The 18,374-nt window shown below is 31.9% G+C and overlaps 1 protein-coding gene across 1 annotated transcript in view; it reads left to right on the plus strand.

Moving 5' to 3' along the window:
• The first annotated feature begins 3,911 nt into the window (after nt 1-3,911).
• LOC134687499 (organic cation transporter protein-like) overlaps nt 3,912-18,374 on the plus strand; it is a 30,131-nt gene continuing 15,668 nt past the window's right edge. The window contains exons 1-7 of the mRNA XM_063547856.1: nt 3,912-4,332; nt 6,491-6,737; nt 7,243-7,346; nt 8,499-8,653; nt 9,109-9,277; nt 10,129-10,341; nt 10,806-11,032. Coding sequence (XP_063403926.1) covers nt 4,190-4,332; nt 6,491-6,737; nt 7,243-7,346; nt 8,499-8,653; nt 9,109-9,277; nt 10,129-10,341; nt 10,806-11,032 — 1,258 coding nt within the window. The 5' untranslated portion in view covers nt 3,912-4,189. The remainder of the gene's footprint in view (nt 4,333-6,490; nt 6,738-7,242; nt 7,347-8,498; nt 8,654-9,108; nt 9,278-10,128; nt 10,342-10,805; nt 11,033-18,374) is intronic.

Here is an 18,374-nt window from a genome sequence, read left to right on the forward strand (position 1 = left end):
TTCATGTCTGTAAATAAGTCAAGATACAAATGCTAGTTAAATTCGTGTTCTCAATTGATGCTTTCATATCTATTTGTTAATTTTATATTTTGAGTTTTACAGTGTGTTATGCCCCTGCATTTTAAACAGTACTAAGCTTGTCCTGGCTTTTATACAAGACTTCATCTGTCTTATATCTTATAACACAGTACAGCTGTATATTCCCAATGATAACTAATAAGATTAAATTTGAAATCGTATATTTTAAAAACAAGACTTAACTATATGCGGTATGGGCTTTGCTAATTGTTGAAGGCCGTACGGTGACCTATAATTGTTAATGTTTGTGTCATTTTGGTCTTTTGTGGATAGTTGTCTCATTGGCAATCATACCACATCTTCTTTGTTTATATTAAATTGTTCTACATCTGTGCTTTTTCACAGGCACGATCCACTTTACCTCCTTACAGTCTTTGTGATAATTTCAGTATTTTGAATTTTAAATCTATTTAATTTGAAATATATTTGTCCTTTTATACAATGTTTTACTTATCTTTTTATCCGTCCAGTTTTTTTTTTATCTTTATATAGTGTGAGATATTGCAATCAATTAACGCCCTTACAATCTTCGTGATAATTTTTTTACAATTTGATATTCTATTGTTTCATATGTTTATTTTTTACATATGCATGTTAAACAAACTGTGTTTTATGAATGTAAATAAAGATGCATACATCATCATTGATTGCCGTAACATGCGTTACATGTTTGTCCTCATTTGTTTTAATAAGCAGTTACAATGTGTTATGTATAAATTTTACATATTTTATACATTTTATATATTTGATATTGTTGTCCCTTTAGCCCTGTGATTAACTCCGGTTTTACATGTAGTATGAAAGATTATCAATATGCATTGTGTCTTTCTAGTCCCGCTGATATACTCTCCTTTTGTATCTTTTTTTTTTTTAATTTTTAAATTTTAGATTATTCATTTAAACAAATGTGTGTTTTGTTTATCTTTTGAATAGCGTTTTATTTGTCTTTATGTGTATGTTTTATTCGTCTTTTGTGTGTTTTAGTTGTCTTTCATATTATATTTTACATTTATTGTATCCGTCCGGCATTTTTCTCTTTAAAATGGTATAATTGGGGAAACAGTTTGTTACACGAAGTCTTTCCTAATATCTAGATTTAGAGGAAATAAAAGCACAAAAATGTTCGTACTTTTGTTCGTTGCAAAGAAAACTACATTTATGAATAATAATAAAAACAATTATAATATTAGACAAAAACGAAATAAATTACGAATATAGTCCCTAGTGTTGACAGTGGGTTACTTGCCATTAATTTTTATACCCCTTCCAAATTTATTTCTCCATGTTTAATGCCTCAAATTGCAAGTAGGAGTGTGGGGGGGGGGAAATACATTTTAAAAAACATTTGGTTCAGAATTTTAAAGGAAAGTAGTGATTTGGTCCAGCTGAAAAAGATTAAAAATTAGCACTTCGGACGCTGTCAAAAGATTTTAAGACGCCCTAAACATAAAATTGTCCATATTTCGAGTTAGAGCCAATGAAATTTTCTATAATTTTGATATAATTTGTCCCAAAAGTAGTTCAACACACTGGAAAAGTTTCATTGAGAAAGCGCAGGTGGGATTTTTTTCTTTTTTTCTTTATGTTCTATAAGAAATGCTCTACGAAATAATTGTGGTCTCGGACCAAGTGTTACTTTTAACTTCTGTTCTCAACAAACATCTGATATTGGGAATGTTTTAAACGAGTGCGTGTAGTTTAGCTTAGTCCTTTTTCATTACGTTTACATCCATATTACATTAGGTACTTAAGATAATTGTATTTAATAAGCTCTTTATTTAAAAGTGTTACAAGTTCTAACTTTATTAAAGAAGTTTATTTACAACGTTGTATTGCTTGTTTCAGACAAATGAAGATGTACTAAAACGTATCATCTGCTTATATGATGATTCAATACTGAAGGTCTTTTGGATCAAGATTGCATAATAGATTACTGAATCGTGAAGATGCTTACCACGAAATAAAAGTAAAGTCCGTTGAACACTGCAAGGCATGCTTACTTCTCTCACTACAGTACTACAATTGTATGGCTTTTTTATTAAGAGGACCGGCATCATCTATAAAGCAAAATGGGATTTTAAGAGCTGGATATTAAACCATTAACTCGATGCCCAGCCCAAAACACATATCTTAACGGACTCTCATGGTCAATAGTTTGGCGATTCATGTTGGACTACATTTTTTTTCTTTTTGATTTTCATTTTTTAAATATGCAATTTTTGGTGAAATGAATACTTCAGCATTAACATCATTCTTATCTTCATTGTCTAAATATGCTTTATAGTACAAAAGATGAGTTGATTACGTTACAATTTATATTCGAATCATGTGGTGTGCACTGAAATTCTGGTTTGTCCTTAAAAACGAAGGCAATGTCTCCTTCTAGACAACACCTTAATTCTTGACATAAATGTGAACAAGTAGTGTCTGTCCTTTCTGATTTGGCCTTTGTTTCAAACATTATAGACTGTGTTTGGCACTTATGCAGTTTAAACTGTGAAACATATATGGTGTGAATCTGTTTGCCATGAAACCCATCGACTCATTAGCGGTGATCATTTTTATATGGACTTTATTAAGATCGTCACACTTTAGATCGTACTGGAGACACGGGGCCCTTGTGGCCGAGTGGGCTAAGTAGTCGAACTACTGTATCACTAGTTTGTCAACACTGCGATTCTACCCTCAAATTCTGCACGTGGCAAATGAGCTCAACTACAATCTTAACAGACAAGCCTGAAGGATTATCAGTTTTCAAACCGAAGGTCATTGTTTCTCTCCGGGCGATCCGGTTCCCTCCACCAATACAAACTTACCGCCACGAAATGCCACAATAGTGCTAAAAGTGGAGTTTAATACTGGCCAATCGTAATGTTACTGAAATTTGATTGTCGAAATGTAAGCAATTTTAATATGATTCGTGGTAATTCATTTAAAAAGGAATCAAGCGTGACATGATTTCTTAAAACTCATCAAAGATATCAGATAAAAGATGAGCCAGACACAGTTAAGTCCGCCTCATTTTGACTTATATCTAGAATTTTACAGTAAGAATCAGCTGAGAACAAAAGTTTACGACAATCAAACTTGACATCAGCTTTCCGATTGTAAACTTTCCATTTATATGTAACCACATCCAAAAGCGCCAATACATGCATATGGAATATATATCTGCCAGTTCACATCATGAAATCATTGATGGGACGGTTGCTGCGTACAAGGAAGCCATCGATCCAAGGTTTCCGAGTGGTGAAGGTGATATCAACCCTTCGAATATTTTACACGAGTTGGTTGATCGGAGTTTGTGTTTCACAGATGACGACAAATATATTCCAATTGTCGTAACTAACAATGCCTTCCCTTTTTTCTTGGAGATGACCCACCGAATTAGATTAAATATAAGACTGTACTTACATGAGCAACACGACAGGTGTCACTAATGAAGCAGGATCTGCTTTCCATTCCGAAGCACCTGAGATCACCCTGTTTTTCTTCTTTTTGTCGTTAATGCTATGGTATTGTCAGTTCGTTTTTGACTTATTAGTTGGAATTTTTTTTTACATCTTTCCTATAGACGATCTTCAACTTTGATATCATGGAAACCGATAAGAATTGTTGATTGTGATTTTACAAACCTATTTTTGATAGTTCAATTTAGTTATTGAGGTCGATATAACATGTATTACAAGTAGAATTTTGTGTTGATAAAAGACGAGTGTATATTTCTCAAATACTGCACTACTTACCTAATCCTATTCACTTTGTTGTGACACGTTCATTAAAGATCACAATCTAATAGCATGTTATTGACTCCAAAAGAATGCAGTTAGCTCACTATGGTTTTGCCTTTTTGCGACGGGCAATTTTTAAATGTCAAAACAACCGAAAGAAATAATTGGAATTTAGGGCAAGATATTTACATATACCAACAACATTTTGTCAGGGAACAGATACATGTATATTTACAAAAGTCAATAATATATAGATAAGTGAATTAAAACTAGTAAGATAAAAAAAAATCTTAAATGAACCTCATACCTAGGTTGCATGGATTGTGCCTCCGTTCATTTTCTTGTATAGTAACGTTGATTTTGTCACTCATTTCATCAAAATGCATTTCGACGAGATACTAGAAAAAATAGGAGAATTTGGATTGTACCAAAAATTTCTCTATACTTTATTATGTATTCCTGGAATCAGTGCGGGTGTCTTTATGGTGATTTCTGTTTTTCTTCTTGGCATTCCAGACCACAGGTTCGTATCTTTTTTTAAATATATAATATATAAATAGTAACATATGGAAAACAGTTTTACCCATAATGTTCTTCTATAATTTGACAATTATACACAATGCCTGTTCGTAATTTGGGGTTTTAATGCGTAAAAAAACTTCTCGTTTTTGTTGTTGATACATTTCCAATGCTATACTAGTTTATGTCTATAGGTCACCAAATTGATACCTGGGTTTACTTATTCGACAATTATGTTAAGAAATTTGATTATTTTATACGATTAAAAAATGTTGAAATAACCTGCTGCAGACATGGATCATTTGCACTTAATGTACTAAAATTCGGACAATTTGAGCATTAAATGATTATCTCATTTCCCTCGGTTAATCATTTTTTTAATTTTTTTTTTAATTTACAAAAACATGAAATACGCAAAATGAATTTAAAGTAGATAACTACGGGGAAAAAAAGAGAGAAAAAAGGATATGTATGCCATTTCATTTTTCGTTTCTATTCCGTATACGGTTATAAAAAGTTTAGCACGATATATAAAAAAATACGGTACAAATATGTGCTGATAAAAAGATTTTAACGGAAAGATTAATGGTTAAAATAAACGCACTACTCTGCTTCATATTACACAGCTATTATACATAAAACATAAATCTAAGAATATCACACTTAATGTAATATACCAATGACCTGTAATCTTAAATTTTAAAATTTGTTTGTTTAAAAACTTCTTTATCTATTATGATGTTGTATTAAGATATGCGATAAAAGCATGTTTATATTTGTTTTAATTTAATCAAATACATGGGTAGACTTGAATGATGTTAATCGTAGAGGCAGATATACAGATTGATTGATATTGTTTACTTAATGTCAAGTGGAAGATGTTATGTAAAAAGTAGAAAATATGCTGAAATTACTAAAGGAATAACAAAAACTCGTAAATCGAAGAAAAAAAACAACAGCATGATGGCAAAAAGTATTCGACAGCAGTCCAAAAAAATATGTTTAACACCAACATAGAATGTATTTCCATGTGCCAAGTTAGAAGCCTTTAATTCAGTGGTTGTCGTTTGTTGTTGTGTATTATATTTGTGTTTTGTTTTTTGTTCCAAATTCGATTGTGTTCATTGTTGAAATTAAAGTCGTACAAAAATCTTTCGTTTCTTACCTTTTCTCTTTTACTTCATTTGTTCTTTAGAGGTAATTATTAATAATATTATTTATTATCGCTATTTTGTGCATTTTTCGTTTGATCTTTTTTTGTGATAATTTTCATATCATTCCTCTCGCTTGAGATGGAATAATTATCACTAGAAACTAAGGAGGCCACGTGGCGTTGCTAACGAAATTGACATGAACATGATGAAATTGACAACGTCGTCATAGGTAAAATAGCGATAAATAGATTATCGTTGTTCATCTCAACTCGATTGCTTTTCTCACTTTCGCTGTACCAGCTCAAGCGAGAAAATCAATCTCGTTGAGATGATCAACGATAATCTATAAATATCGAAGAGAAGATGTGGTATGATTGCCAATGATCGAGACAACTCTTCATTAGAGACCAAATGACACAGGAATTTTAAACAACTATAAAGGTCAATGTACGGTCTTCAACAATGACCAAAGCTCATATCACATATTAATTTATTAAAGGCCCCGAAATGACAAAATGTAAAACAGTTCAAAGGAGAAGACTAACGTTCTAATTTATGTATAAAATAATGAACGAAAAACAAATATGTAACACAGCAACAAACGACAACCACTGAATTACAGACTTCCGACTTGCATTAATATCAAATCTTCTAATTTAAGTATTTATCTGGAATCAGATCCTGATCTCTGTCAGCACATATTGCTATTTTGATTTTAAAATCTTTTCAGAAGGGGTTTAGCAAAAAATATAAATTTTAAACAAATAAGCAAGTACATGTAAGTCGTATAAGAACAATCTACATTTCTACAAGTTCTACAAGTATACATTTAGCTGGCAACATAACTTTATAAGGTACAGTAGTATGAAATTTTATTCCGAAACTGTGCTTAATACAACAACAAAAACCAACATTTCAACCAACCACTATGGAGTTTTACAACATTTACATATTGTAATATATAATTATATTATGAAACTACAATTTAACCTTTTATCCTGTGATAAGGTGCGTGATCCCTGGATATGAGAACGATACCTACGCTATACAGAATGATTTCCACCAGGTTCTAGTCAACCATTATATACCAAAGCCAACAGAAGAAAAAAAGAAATATGACGAGTGTTCCTACTTAGCCTTTGACAGTAAAACAGTCTTATTTGATAATGAAAGTCGTCCACTCAACTTCACCAAAGTCAAATGTAACAAATGGGTATATGATGATGCAATTTTCGCGTCTACATTTTCCTCAGAGGTAAAATATCTAAATAAACATCTTATGCTCTATGTAGACTAAATACTTAGAAGAAAAAATATCACTACGCTCTATTAGGACTTTCAATTATTACAGTACAACAAAAGAATAAAAAACAACATTTAAAAGTTGTGGAGAGTTGTCTCGTTTGCAATTATACTCCATCTTCTTTTTTTATGAAAACCAATGGGACCTCAACAAAACTGTAAAACTGATCAGAGACTACTTTGCCTGAATTTCAAAAATAAAATTCGTGAAATTTGAATAATGCCAGTGATAAAATACTAAATACTGAATCGACTATATCAGTGATTGTATAAAAATGTGTGACACTTACAAAATGTAGGTCCCCTATGGAATGACTGTCATTACGCTTCAGAGTGTAGAACTTGGTAATGTGTATATATTTGAACGTTTGTTATACAAGAAGCGTTAGTTCATTTAACGCAGAATTGTTGTTTAAATCTAAAATATTTTTAAAAAAAATATTGGTATTATATTTTAGATGAACTTAGTTTGTGATGACTTTCCTAAAACAACCCAAGCGAAAACTTTGTTTTTTGGTGGAGTTCTTGTGGGGGCATTTATTACAGGCATGCTATCCGACAAGTGAGTAAATTGTATGTGTCAAGCTGTCATTCCAGCAATTAGGTTGATTCAAAATACTTTCAGGAGAGTTGAAGGTATGCATATTTGGGAACCTAAAACATGATATTTGCATACGGTGATACAATACTACACTAACTGACGTGGCGTTATACGTCTAGTAAATGTTGTACAGGACCTTCTATTGAATAAGTGTATATTAATCGGAATGTATTCTACATTTGTACTTGTGAGGTAATAGAACTGCTCCTCTGTCGGACAGTTGAATGTAATGTTTCAACTTCTATATGCACGTTTGTCATTCGCAGAACTATAAATTACTACATGAATATTCATCTTACTTGATATATGCTATTTGAAGGAAACTTTAAACAAAAAAAGATGTTCAAGTTACATTTTTTAAATAATTTAAACAATTTACTCGTTTTATTTCGCACAGGCTGTAAGTGTGAGATGCATCTAAATAGTACACGTTAACGAGTCAGCAAGTAAACAATACTAATTACGAAAAAATAAACAAAACTACACGAAAACATTTGACGCAGGAAGGGTCTTTGTCATGGAAGCTAAATTTAAATCTTCTTCTTTGGAATTAGAAAAACCTGTTGAATTTTAGTGCATAGCAAAGTTATGAAACTTTTATAGCATTATATCGAAACTTGTCAAACATTAATTTTGAGATATTTTAGCCTAGGGTATCAACATTTCTCATGCCCTGGTGGTGTAGTGGTTAGTGCATCGGACTACTAACACAAAGGCTCCTGGTTCGATTCCCATTGGAATGAAAATTTCAGGAACTCAATTTTCGGCTCTCCCTGGACACCATTTGCGAGTATTGTCTAAGGAAACGATGATAGTCCGTCGGAAAGGGACGATAAATGGCTGACCCGTGTTAAGAGAGAGTCATATCTCTTGCACGTTAAAAAAGATACCCTTGTAGATTTCGGAAAAGAGTAGGCTAATGCCGCTACAAGGCAGCACTCGCACCCACAAAGTTGAAAGGGATTAATATAAGTCGCAAAACTTGTTTCCCAATCCACTATAAATAAATATGTTTAAACTAAACTAACATTTCTCAAGAGTTGTAGTTTGCATTTGTTTAAGTAGCATTGCTTTTCACTATGGCCGTGAGAAACCATTCTGTTCTTATTTCAGGATTGGAAGAAAGAAGACATTGTTTCTCTCATTCTTCTTGGCTTTAGCAGCAACAGTTGGTTTGGCGTTCTCACCATCATATCCAGTATTCGTTACATTACGTTTCTTTGTAGGATTTTCTATGGCTGGTATTTTCATGACAGCTTTTGTAATTGGTATGTGATTTTACTTTCTTAAGCAAACGATTAAAAATACCAACTTGGTAAATAGCAGTCAAATATCCTTTCCAGATTACTATTAATATTAATGCCACAGTTATGAATCAAATTTGTTAACAACATTAAAATTACCGTCCATATACGTACTTTTAAATATGTTCCTTCTTATAAATATTCATTGTACAGACACAATTGTTAAAGACTGTGCATCATATCACCTTGCAGAAGGAACAAGCTTATGACATATCTTTACATTGCTTATTTAATCTATTAGAGTATAGACATAAGAAAATGCAGGGATGCAGTATGAATGCAATAACATACCTCCATCTTGTAAAAGTAAATAAGTATAGGTCAAAGTACGGTCTTTAACACGGAGCCTTGGCTCACACCAAACAGCAAACTATATATATTTGAAATAATGTTTTTTTTTCTAATTGTCTATTTTGCAGGATTGGAACTTGTTGGTCCTACTAAAAGAAATTTGGCGGGAATAGTTATAGAATATTTCTTTGCACTAGGATTAGTTCTTTTGGCAGGTGTGGCATATCTGTTGAGGGATTGGTTTTATATAGAACTAGCATTTGGTGCACCGATGGTCCTGTTTTTGCTTATGTGGTGGTAAGAGGATTTAATCATCGAACTGTTATTAAGTACAGCTCTTTGTAAGAACCAGGTAGAGTGCGATACATGAAAGTTTCAGAATTTTTCTTTAATTGGCCTAGTAGAAGCAATAAATGAATCCTGTTAAAAAAAATGTTTACGTGTGAAAATATGAGTGGTTGCCATGTAACGAACACTCTATTTTTTAGTTGTTAAGCGTGGTAAAATCTTTCCAAAATCAGCTAAATCAACCCAACTCAGAGCCTGATTATGAATAGAATCATGCATTGATAGAACTTGGTTTACGCTTCATTTTAGCAAAGATTGCATGTCAACCAAATTTGTAAGTTTTGTAAAAAAAATTGTGATAAAATGCATATTTTCAACTTTTCTGAAATTGGGATTTCTGCTGAATTATCCAATTTTCTCTGAATATATTTCATGTTTGATAAAGATCCGTTATTTTACAGATTATGAATGTCAAAAAGATTTTCAATATGATATTTTAAAAAAAAGAATTCTTCTATCCTCAATTGCCGTTCACTGAAAGCATGACATAGATTACAGTTATTTTGTTTATGGTGATATTTTTCATCAAAATTTATTACCCCAAAAGGAATAGTCAAAACCGAAAAGTAATCAATAATACGAAATGAGAACGCACTCGAAATGTGAGTGAACACATTGACTTGATAATCTTGTAGGAAGATGTGTAATGAATTGCAAAATTAATAGCTAGTTAGAAAATACCGCAATTTATGAAAGTTAGTTTTACTTGACTTATTTTTAATTAAAAATGAAATTGGTTAGATAATTACCAAAAATGTAGCTTGCATATATATTTTTTATGCAATCTTTTTTATGCTTAGGGTCATACCAGAATCACCGAGATGGTTGATCAATCAAGGTCGAAAAGAGGAAGCAGAAGTTATACTTCGAAAGGCAGCGAAGGTCAACAAAGTGACCTTACCTGATAAACTGTTCATGGAGGAAGACGAAGAAGAACCGCCGACTGGACACCTGCTGCATTTGTTTACCAGTCGAGTACTTCTTGTTCGAACACTTGTTATATTCTTTAACTGGTAATGTTACATTACATGATCTCTAAATAAAGACTCATACTTTAGGTTTGATCGTGTACTGTAAAGAGCATTACATATAAAAACAAGAATCTGTGGGATGATTGTCAAGGACACAACTCTCAAACAGAGACCAAATAACACAGACATTATCAACTGTAGGTCACTGTATTCCCTTCAACAATGAGCAAAACCCATAGCGCATAGTTAAGATATAAAAGGCCCCGAAATGACTGCAATCCTGTGGTTGTTGTTAGTTACTGTCTTCCATATAATTGATTCATGTTATTCTCTTAAATCAGTCCGTTTATTTTGCTTATTATTTTTTCTAATATTTTTTCTAATAGGTCCTTCCAAGACCTACTATACGACAAGTTGCCATCGTTGAAGGTTGGTGACTTCAGCTGTAAACAAATCTTGTACTTTTTTATATATTAAAATGAGGTTTTATACTTTTATACTTTTAGGATGGTTGTTAGTATGACGTATTACGGCTTGTCTCTTAACACGGGTAATTTAGGAGGAGACTTCTATATGAATTTCTTCATATCTGGTTTAGTGGAGTTTCCAGCATACACATTATCAATATTATTTCTAGACCGAATAGGGCGAAAAATTTGTCATCTATTAGCTATGGTGATTGGAGGTGGATGCTGCTTAGCAACAATTTTCACCATTGTATATGGTGGAGAAGGCAAGTTATAATTGTGATTTTTGTTGTTGCTGTATTGTCCAGTCCAAAAGATATACTATTTTGATTAATCATTCATCTATACATTCTTTTCCCAAAGAGGCAAATGAGCCCATAGTATTGACTGGCGTGATAAATTCAACTCTAAAGGCATATCTTAGATATATTGACTTGGTTATGTAACAAAAACATTTAATAGCCATAAATATCTCAATAGTTTCCTTGCATGTTTGATTTAAATCATTTGTAAGAGCTTGTTTTATTACCAGTGTAGATCAACACTATTCTCAATGAACCTTTGAAGTTCATTTTAAGTGTGTAAAAGTGATATTCAAAAATATATAAATCAGGGCGGTAAAAAAAAATCGGTTGATAAATGACATACTACAAGTACAGCATGCACGTTTATTTCTCGTTCAATATACTAACATGAAAGATAAATCGATCTGTATTCAATATATCCAAGGTGTTTATAGCCTGATTTAGTTTTATCTAGAATTTAAACCCTTATATTATGACAACGTACATCTAAACAGTTAAATCAAAGATTTCAACACTTTTATATGGGGAGGAGGTCTTAAGGAATTTTACTCAAGTTTGGATAAAGCATGAGAACACACGATTTCCCAAATTACAAAATTTTAATGTACATGTAATGACCTTAAACTATAAACCTTATAAAAAAACTTATAGCCGATTGCAATGAGTATGTGTTAGTAGGTAAAGGGGATATCTTTGGTTATTTTTTTTGCTAGCAGAACCATGAAGTCATTATTATATTAGGTTAACTACCCTCCTTTTAAAACGGATACAAAATTAAAAGAGACACATTTGGGAGTTAAAGAACAATTTTCAAAAGAATTCGAACAACAACGAAAACCTTTATACACAGTTGCAAAACAGGCAAGAAAAGACAAAAGCAAAGTACGTATGGTGAGAGACAAATTGTACATTGATGGTGATTTGTACAAATCAAACACTGAAGGAGTTGGAAACGAAAATGTACATGATATTTTTAATTAAAACAGCGAAGAAATATATTAACACAACAATACGAAAGATCAACAAATGAACCTCAATTATCGCAGGCTAGCTTGAAAGGTTTCCACCTGTTCAAACAAGATTTTACTACCAAACAATAAAGAACGCAGACGATTCTAGAAAAAATACCTAACAATTAACAGTCACTGGGGTAAAGCTGATGACCGTAACTGCATTCACGGTCATCCCAAGATGTCGGACAAAAAATTAGGTCAGTTTTTTTATTGTCTGTTCAGGTGTTTCTACATCATTTTCTTTACAAAGCATACTTTGATACGATGTAAATATATAAAAGATTCACGCGGAAGTCACAAATCTCTACCGAGGAATGTGTATAAAACGGGAATTTGGATTTGAAAAATTCGCGAGGATGACCGTAAATCGTAATCGAGATGACCGTAACAGGATTAGCGATTCATAACAAGGCTGACCGTAATTGGTTAAAAGATGACCGTAAATTGTTAAGGATGAACGTAATTTATAAAGAATGACTAAATTTAAAAGGATGACCGTCAATTGAAAGAAATATCCATATTTGTATGCATTGTTTTTTGTTGAGTTTGTCGCAATAGGGGCTCGGTTAGTTCGTTTTAACTTTTTGGTTTGTAGTTGGATGCTACATATGACGAACCATGTATTTGAAGCACGTCTTATTTTTGTCTACCTTTAGGATAATGTTGTCTTCAAAATTACACCTTTGTTAAGGTTGATGTACCCTTCTGTAGCCATTTTTGTACAAACTTTTCAAACTTCAATTGTATCAAAACTACAGATATAATGAATAATAGAGACATCCAAGGATAAAGGCTGTGGATTTTCTATAAACATCTTGATTTATTTGCCACAAAGTCCTCTTTTTCTATCAAATGCAATGAAACAGTGAAAAAACCAGTTTTATTTGCTAATTGAAAATTAAGCGGAATAAAATAATTTAAGACAGCAGAGAAGATAATTCTGTTTAATTGGTTATTACTAACCGACTTAAATAAAAGAGTGATCTATTATTACTGTAAATGTATAATGTCTCTAGTCTGGTCAAAGGGTCAGAGTGTCCTACTTAATTAAACGATAAATTGTTGAAATTAGATAACTTGTTTTCACGTGCAGAGAAATTTCTTTTATGAACAATGCATGACCGGATATCATCTTTCTTATTGGTCAATGGCATTGCGGGTCAGCACGAGTTCACGTGTAAGTGCATTGTGGTCACTTCCTTTTATCATCAGCATTTGATGTGTTAACTTGTGATTTTTATCAAACAATTTGTTCAAAATTATATGTGATTTTGTTTTTTATTTTATGGATAATTTTGGACTGGAGTGATTTCATTTTAGCTATTTCAGGTAAAATCGAACTATACTTTTATTTTTAAGCTATTCTATGCTTACATTTTGAACAAACGTACAGTTAATTTTTTTAACCATCCTTTCATTCGGATAAAACTCACTATTTAGATTTATGCCAAACATGAGCAGTTGGTCAAATTCATTTCTTTGTCAAAGAGATATTGGGTCAATTTGATTTTCATGTGGGTGCCGACACTATGCGTTTGCGATCAAAATGTAATTGTTTATCATTTATCTGATGATTAACCTGATTGTAATTTTACAAGTTACTGCATCCTTTACAGCATCATAATGTTTGCAGAACGTATATCCGCCTTATGTATTTGTAAGATACATGATTCGTTTAAATTTTACTACAATTAAAAATTGGGTTATTGCATAACGATAATAATACCATACAAACTCGTGCTACTTTCGTAAATCTCGTCACAGCAGTTTGGTTTGAGCTTATCATAATTTTGCAAGTTAGCCTAATCGCTATAATTGTTAGTATTTTAATTTATGCAAGTGTACCTTGTTTGCTTTATGTGATCGGTATAAAAAGGATATGTCTCTTACCTATATGTTTACCGCAACCCAATGCTTATTTATTACGAACCAATTTACCTGTCTTTGCCTGTTTTGGGTAATGTGGACGATATTAAAATTTTCGCAGAGGGCATGGTTGCTTGTACTTATGTCCTCTGTGTATTATTTTTCTCAGAGGTTGTGGTAGCTTGGTCTATGACCTCTGTGTATTTACTTTTGCAAATATTGTAGTATGTAGTGGGTATTGTTTTATGCTTCGTCATGAAACTCATGCTGCTTCGGTTTTACAGAGGTCGTAGTAGCTTGGTCTATGATCTCTGTATTGTTTTATGCTTCGTCATGAAACTCATGCTACTTTTTCAGATGTCGTAGTAGCTTGGTCTATGACCTCTGTGTATTTGCTTTTGTAAAGTTAATATGTAGTGGGTTTTGTTTTATGCTTCGTCATGAAACGCATGTTATATTTTTGCAGAGGTCGTAGTAGCTTGGTCTATGATCTCTGTATTGTTTTATGCTTCGCCATGAAACTCATGCTAAACTACATTTAATTATTTTTTCGTCATGGTGATTGGTTTGGAATAAATTAATTTTGTAATCAATTCTTTAACTTCATACAAAATTGCCAGTATTTTGATACATGTTTGTCAGTTTGTAATACATGTTTTTATTGTATTATTTTATTTATCCTTACTAGCATAATTCATTTTATTGATATAGTTTGGGTTGCGATGAACGTAATTGATAATTTTTATGCCGATACTTATGCACTGTAAGGTCGTTTGCTTTTTTCTATATACTAGATTTGTTAATAAAAATAACATTGGACAAGACATATATAGATATAAACTGATGATATTTTAAAGTTCATACTCTTCATTTAATACATGATAAAAAAAAAACATCTTTTCTGTTTAATGGTTGATTATTAAAATATTAAAGAAGAGAAACTTTGATAATTTAATTATCGCTTATTATTTCTTAACATGCGTTATGTTTGTGGTCCTTGAATAAGACCAAGAATTTAATTTTTATCCATTATTTTATATTCTTTTTTTGTTTGTTTATTTCATGCCTTGACTATGGACGAAGAGAGCTAAGAATGACATTCATCTACGAAAGAACTTTCCCCATTTAAGGACGTGTGCAATAAAGCGTGATATCAACAACTTCCATATACTTTCTTTTGCCAGCGGTATGCCATAAGTCCGATAATACGAACATACGAATATTGATGGGTTGCTGTTTCACTGACATTAAGGACACATACCTAATTTCGTGATTAGAATTTTGATCCAGAGTGCGAGTCGTATCAACATTGACTAACCAAAGCCTAATTGACTGTTTTATAAATACAAATTTACAAAATACGACTTCGATCAGCATTTTGATACACAACTGGACCCTAATTACGATGAAAGCTTAAAGCACCTAATGTTATTCCATCATCTCTTCAAAGTTGACTATGTCGTTAATTGTCCAGGACTCTCGTTACTTAAATTCAACATTTAGTTTTAGAGGAAGGAAAATAAAACAAACAAAGACTTCTGCCGCAGTTCATGGATGGAATGGTCCTAATAGTATCCGTGATTCAAGGATTGAAGTCAAATACGTTTATAGAATTTGACGGCTAAAAAGAATAAATTTAGTATCAGAACTTTACACTTCAGCTGTTGCGGGTCAGTATTACCTGACAAAACATTGTGACCTTTATTTCAAACCATCGCAACTGTCTTGTTTTGGGTCAGCATTGCCTGCCAAAACGTTTATTATCTTTATTTCATATAATTACAACTGTCTTGTTTTGGGTCAGCATTGCTTGCCAAAAAATTTTATGATTTTTATTTCATATAATTACAACTGTCTTGTTTTGGGCCAGCATTGCCTGCCAAAACGTTTTATGATCTTTATTTCTTATAATTACATCTGCCTTGTTTTGGGCCAGCATTGCCTGCCAAAACGTTTATTATTTTTATTTTATATAACTACAACTGTCTTGTTTTGGGTCAGCATTGCTTGCCAAAACATTTTATGATTTTTATTTCTTATAATTACAACTGTTTTGTTTTTGCCCAGCATTGCCTGCCAAAACGTTTTATGATCTTTATTTCTTATAATTACATCTGTCTTGTTTTGGGCCAGAATTGCCTGCCAAAACGTTTTATGATTTTTATTTCTTATAATTACAACTGTCTTGTTTTGGGCCAGAATTGCCTGTCAAAACGTTTTATGATTTTCATTTCATATAATTACAACTGTCTTGTTTTGGGCCAGCATTGCCTGCCAAAACGGTTTATGATTTTTATTTCATATAATTACAACTGTCTTGTTTTGGGCCAGCATTGCCTGCCAAAACGTTTTATGATTTTTATTTCATATAATTACAACTGTCTTGTTTTGGGTCAGCATTGCCTGCCAAAACGTTTTATGAATTTTATTTCATATAATTACAACTGTCTTGTTTTGGGTCAGCATTACCTGCCAAAACGTTTTTTATCTTTATTTCACATGATTTCAATGTATCCTGTTTTGGGTCAGTATAGCCTGCTAAAACGTTTGTGATCTTTATTTCATACAATGTATGTCTTTATTGCCGCCCTTCTCATGCTTTCTTTACACATTGTTCGAATGTCAATGGGATCATTCGGTAGGCTCGGTTTAACTCCCTGTATGTATACATGAATAATTCGTAATTCATGTTTTGGTTTTAAATGTTGCCGTGCTTATTCATACTAATTATTTAAATTATATATATAAAACGACTTAATGGTTTATTCCAATGTTGTCTAAATGCTATGGTCTTTAGAGATAAATGCATCACAAACCAAAGTTTTTATATTTAACTAAACTGGTTATTAACTAAATTGGTTTTTTTTCTTTTGGTTCAATGTTTATAGTATGTGTCAAAAGCTATAAATATTTACTCGGTTAAAACTTACATCTTTTAACTTTTATCGCAATTAAGGTACAAAAAATTATATGAAACATCAATTAAAGCTGGAATATTATATTATTCATTTTACAACTTTATTTACTACTATACAATATAAACCTTTTAAATGTATTGCATTGGAATAACAGTTTGTTAAAATAAGTTCTGTCGCATGCCAGGAAGGAAGGAATTTATTTTATGTTAGGTTGAAGTAGGTTTGGTGTATTCCTCCTTTTGTATAGTGGTGTTATCGATATAAATTATTACTATTAATATTGAATGGTGATGTTCACCAGTCACTAAATTTCTAAAAAGCTGTATATTAAAAACTGTGACTAAAACTTTTCTTTTTACCGTATCATGAGTTACGAAAATTATTTCTATAGTCTCATATCAATTCGGATCACAACAAATATAACTGAGAGATAAAAAAGGTTTACAGTAAATACTTATTTACTAATTTTAATTTGAAAATGTTTACCCTCTGGAATTCACCCCGACATATTATGTATTTATGTGCCTTTCCCAAGTTAGGAGCCTGTAGTTCAGTGGTTGTCGTTTGCTTATGTGTTACATTTAAGTTTTTTGTTCATTTATTTTTCGAAATTTTTTTTTTTTTATGTAAATACGGCCGTTAGTTTTCTTGTTTGGATTGTTTTACATGGTCATTTTGGGGTCTTTACTAGCTGACTATGCAATAAAGGCTTTGCTCATTGTTAAAGGCCGTGCGATGACCTATAGTCGTTAATTTACGTGTCATTTTGGTCTCTTGTGGTGAACTGCCTCATTGGCATCATAACACATATTTTTTTTTTTTTTTTTTTTTTTTTATATTTATACATTTTCAATTGAAAAATGTCAAGTGTAGTTTGGGAATCCTTTGCTCATGGTCCCTTACAGAAATAGTCAGATATAAAACTTCGTATTTAGGAAGGATCCAGGGCTTTGTAAAAATATACTTTAGTTTTGTTTGAATTTTTAAAATTAAAAATATAGTTTCGGTTAATCAAAGTACTAATTGTCTGTACTAAAATATATAAAGGATTCTATATTTAAATGTCTGGATGTAAGAAGAAATATGAATTCTGAATCATACTTACATTGTAACTGCGATTCTATTGTAATTTAATTGCTGTGATTCTGGTCGGAATAAGATTTACACCTTCAATCATTTTTACCAGTAAAAATAATTTTAAAGTAATGTTTGGTATATGAAAATAGGAACTTTTAATATTTCTGCTAAATGTGGAAACATTTTACATAATAAAGTGATATGTGTTTGGTGTACATGTATGTGAATGTATTTTTTTTTCGAGTCATATATAATTGTATTCACTTCGCCAGAGTCCTCGGGTGGGGGATCCACCCTTTTAGCCTTAGAGTGGATTTCTCATCCACTCTTTCAGCCAAAGGGTGGATTTGTGGCAGGTTTTTCTCCCCACCTTTGCTATTCTTTGTCATTTATTCAATTGACATGATATTAGTTGATGTTATTTCGTAG

This window comes from Mytilus trossulus, chromosome 10 (genome assembly GCF_036588685.1).
Source record: "Mytilus trossulus isolate FHL-02 chromosome 10, PNRI_Mtr1.1.1.hap1, whole genome shotgun sequence".
Classification (NCBI taxonomy): domain Eukaryota; kingdom Metazoa; phylum Mollusca; class Bivalvia; order Mytilida; family Mytilidae; genus Mytilus; species Mytilus trossulus.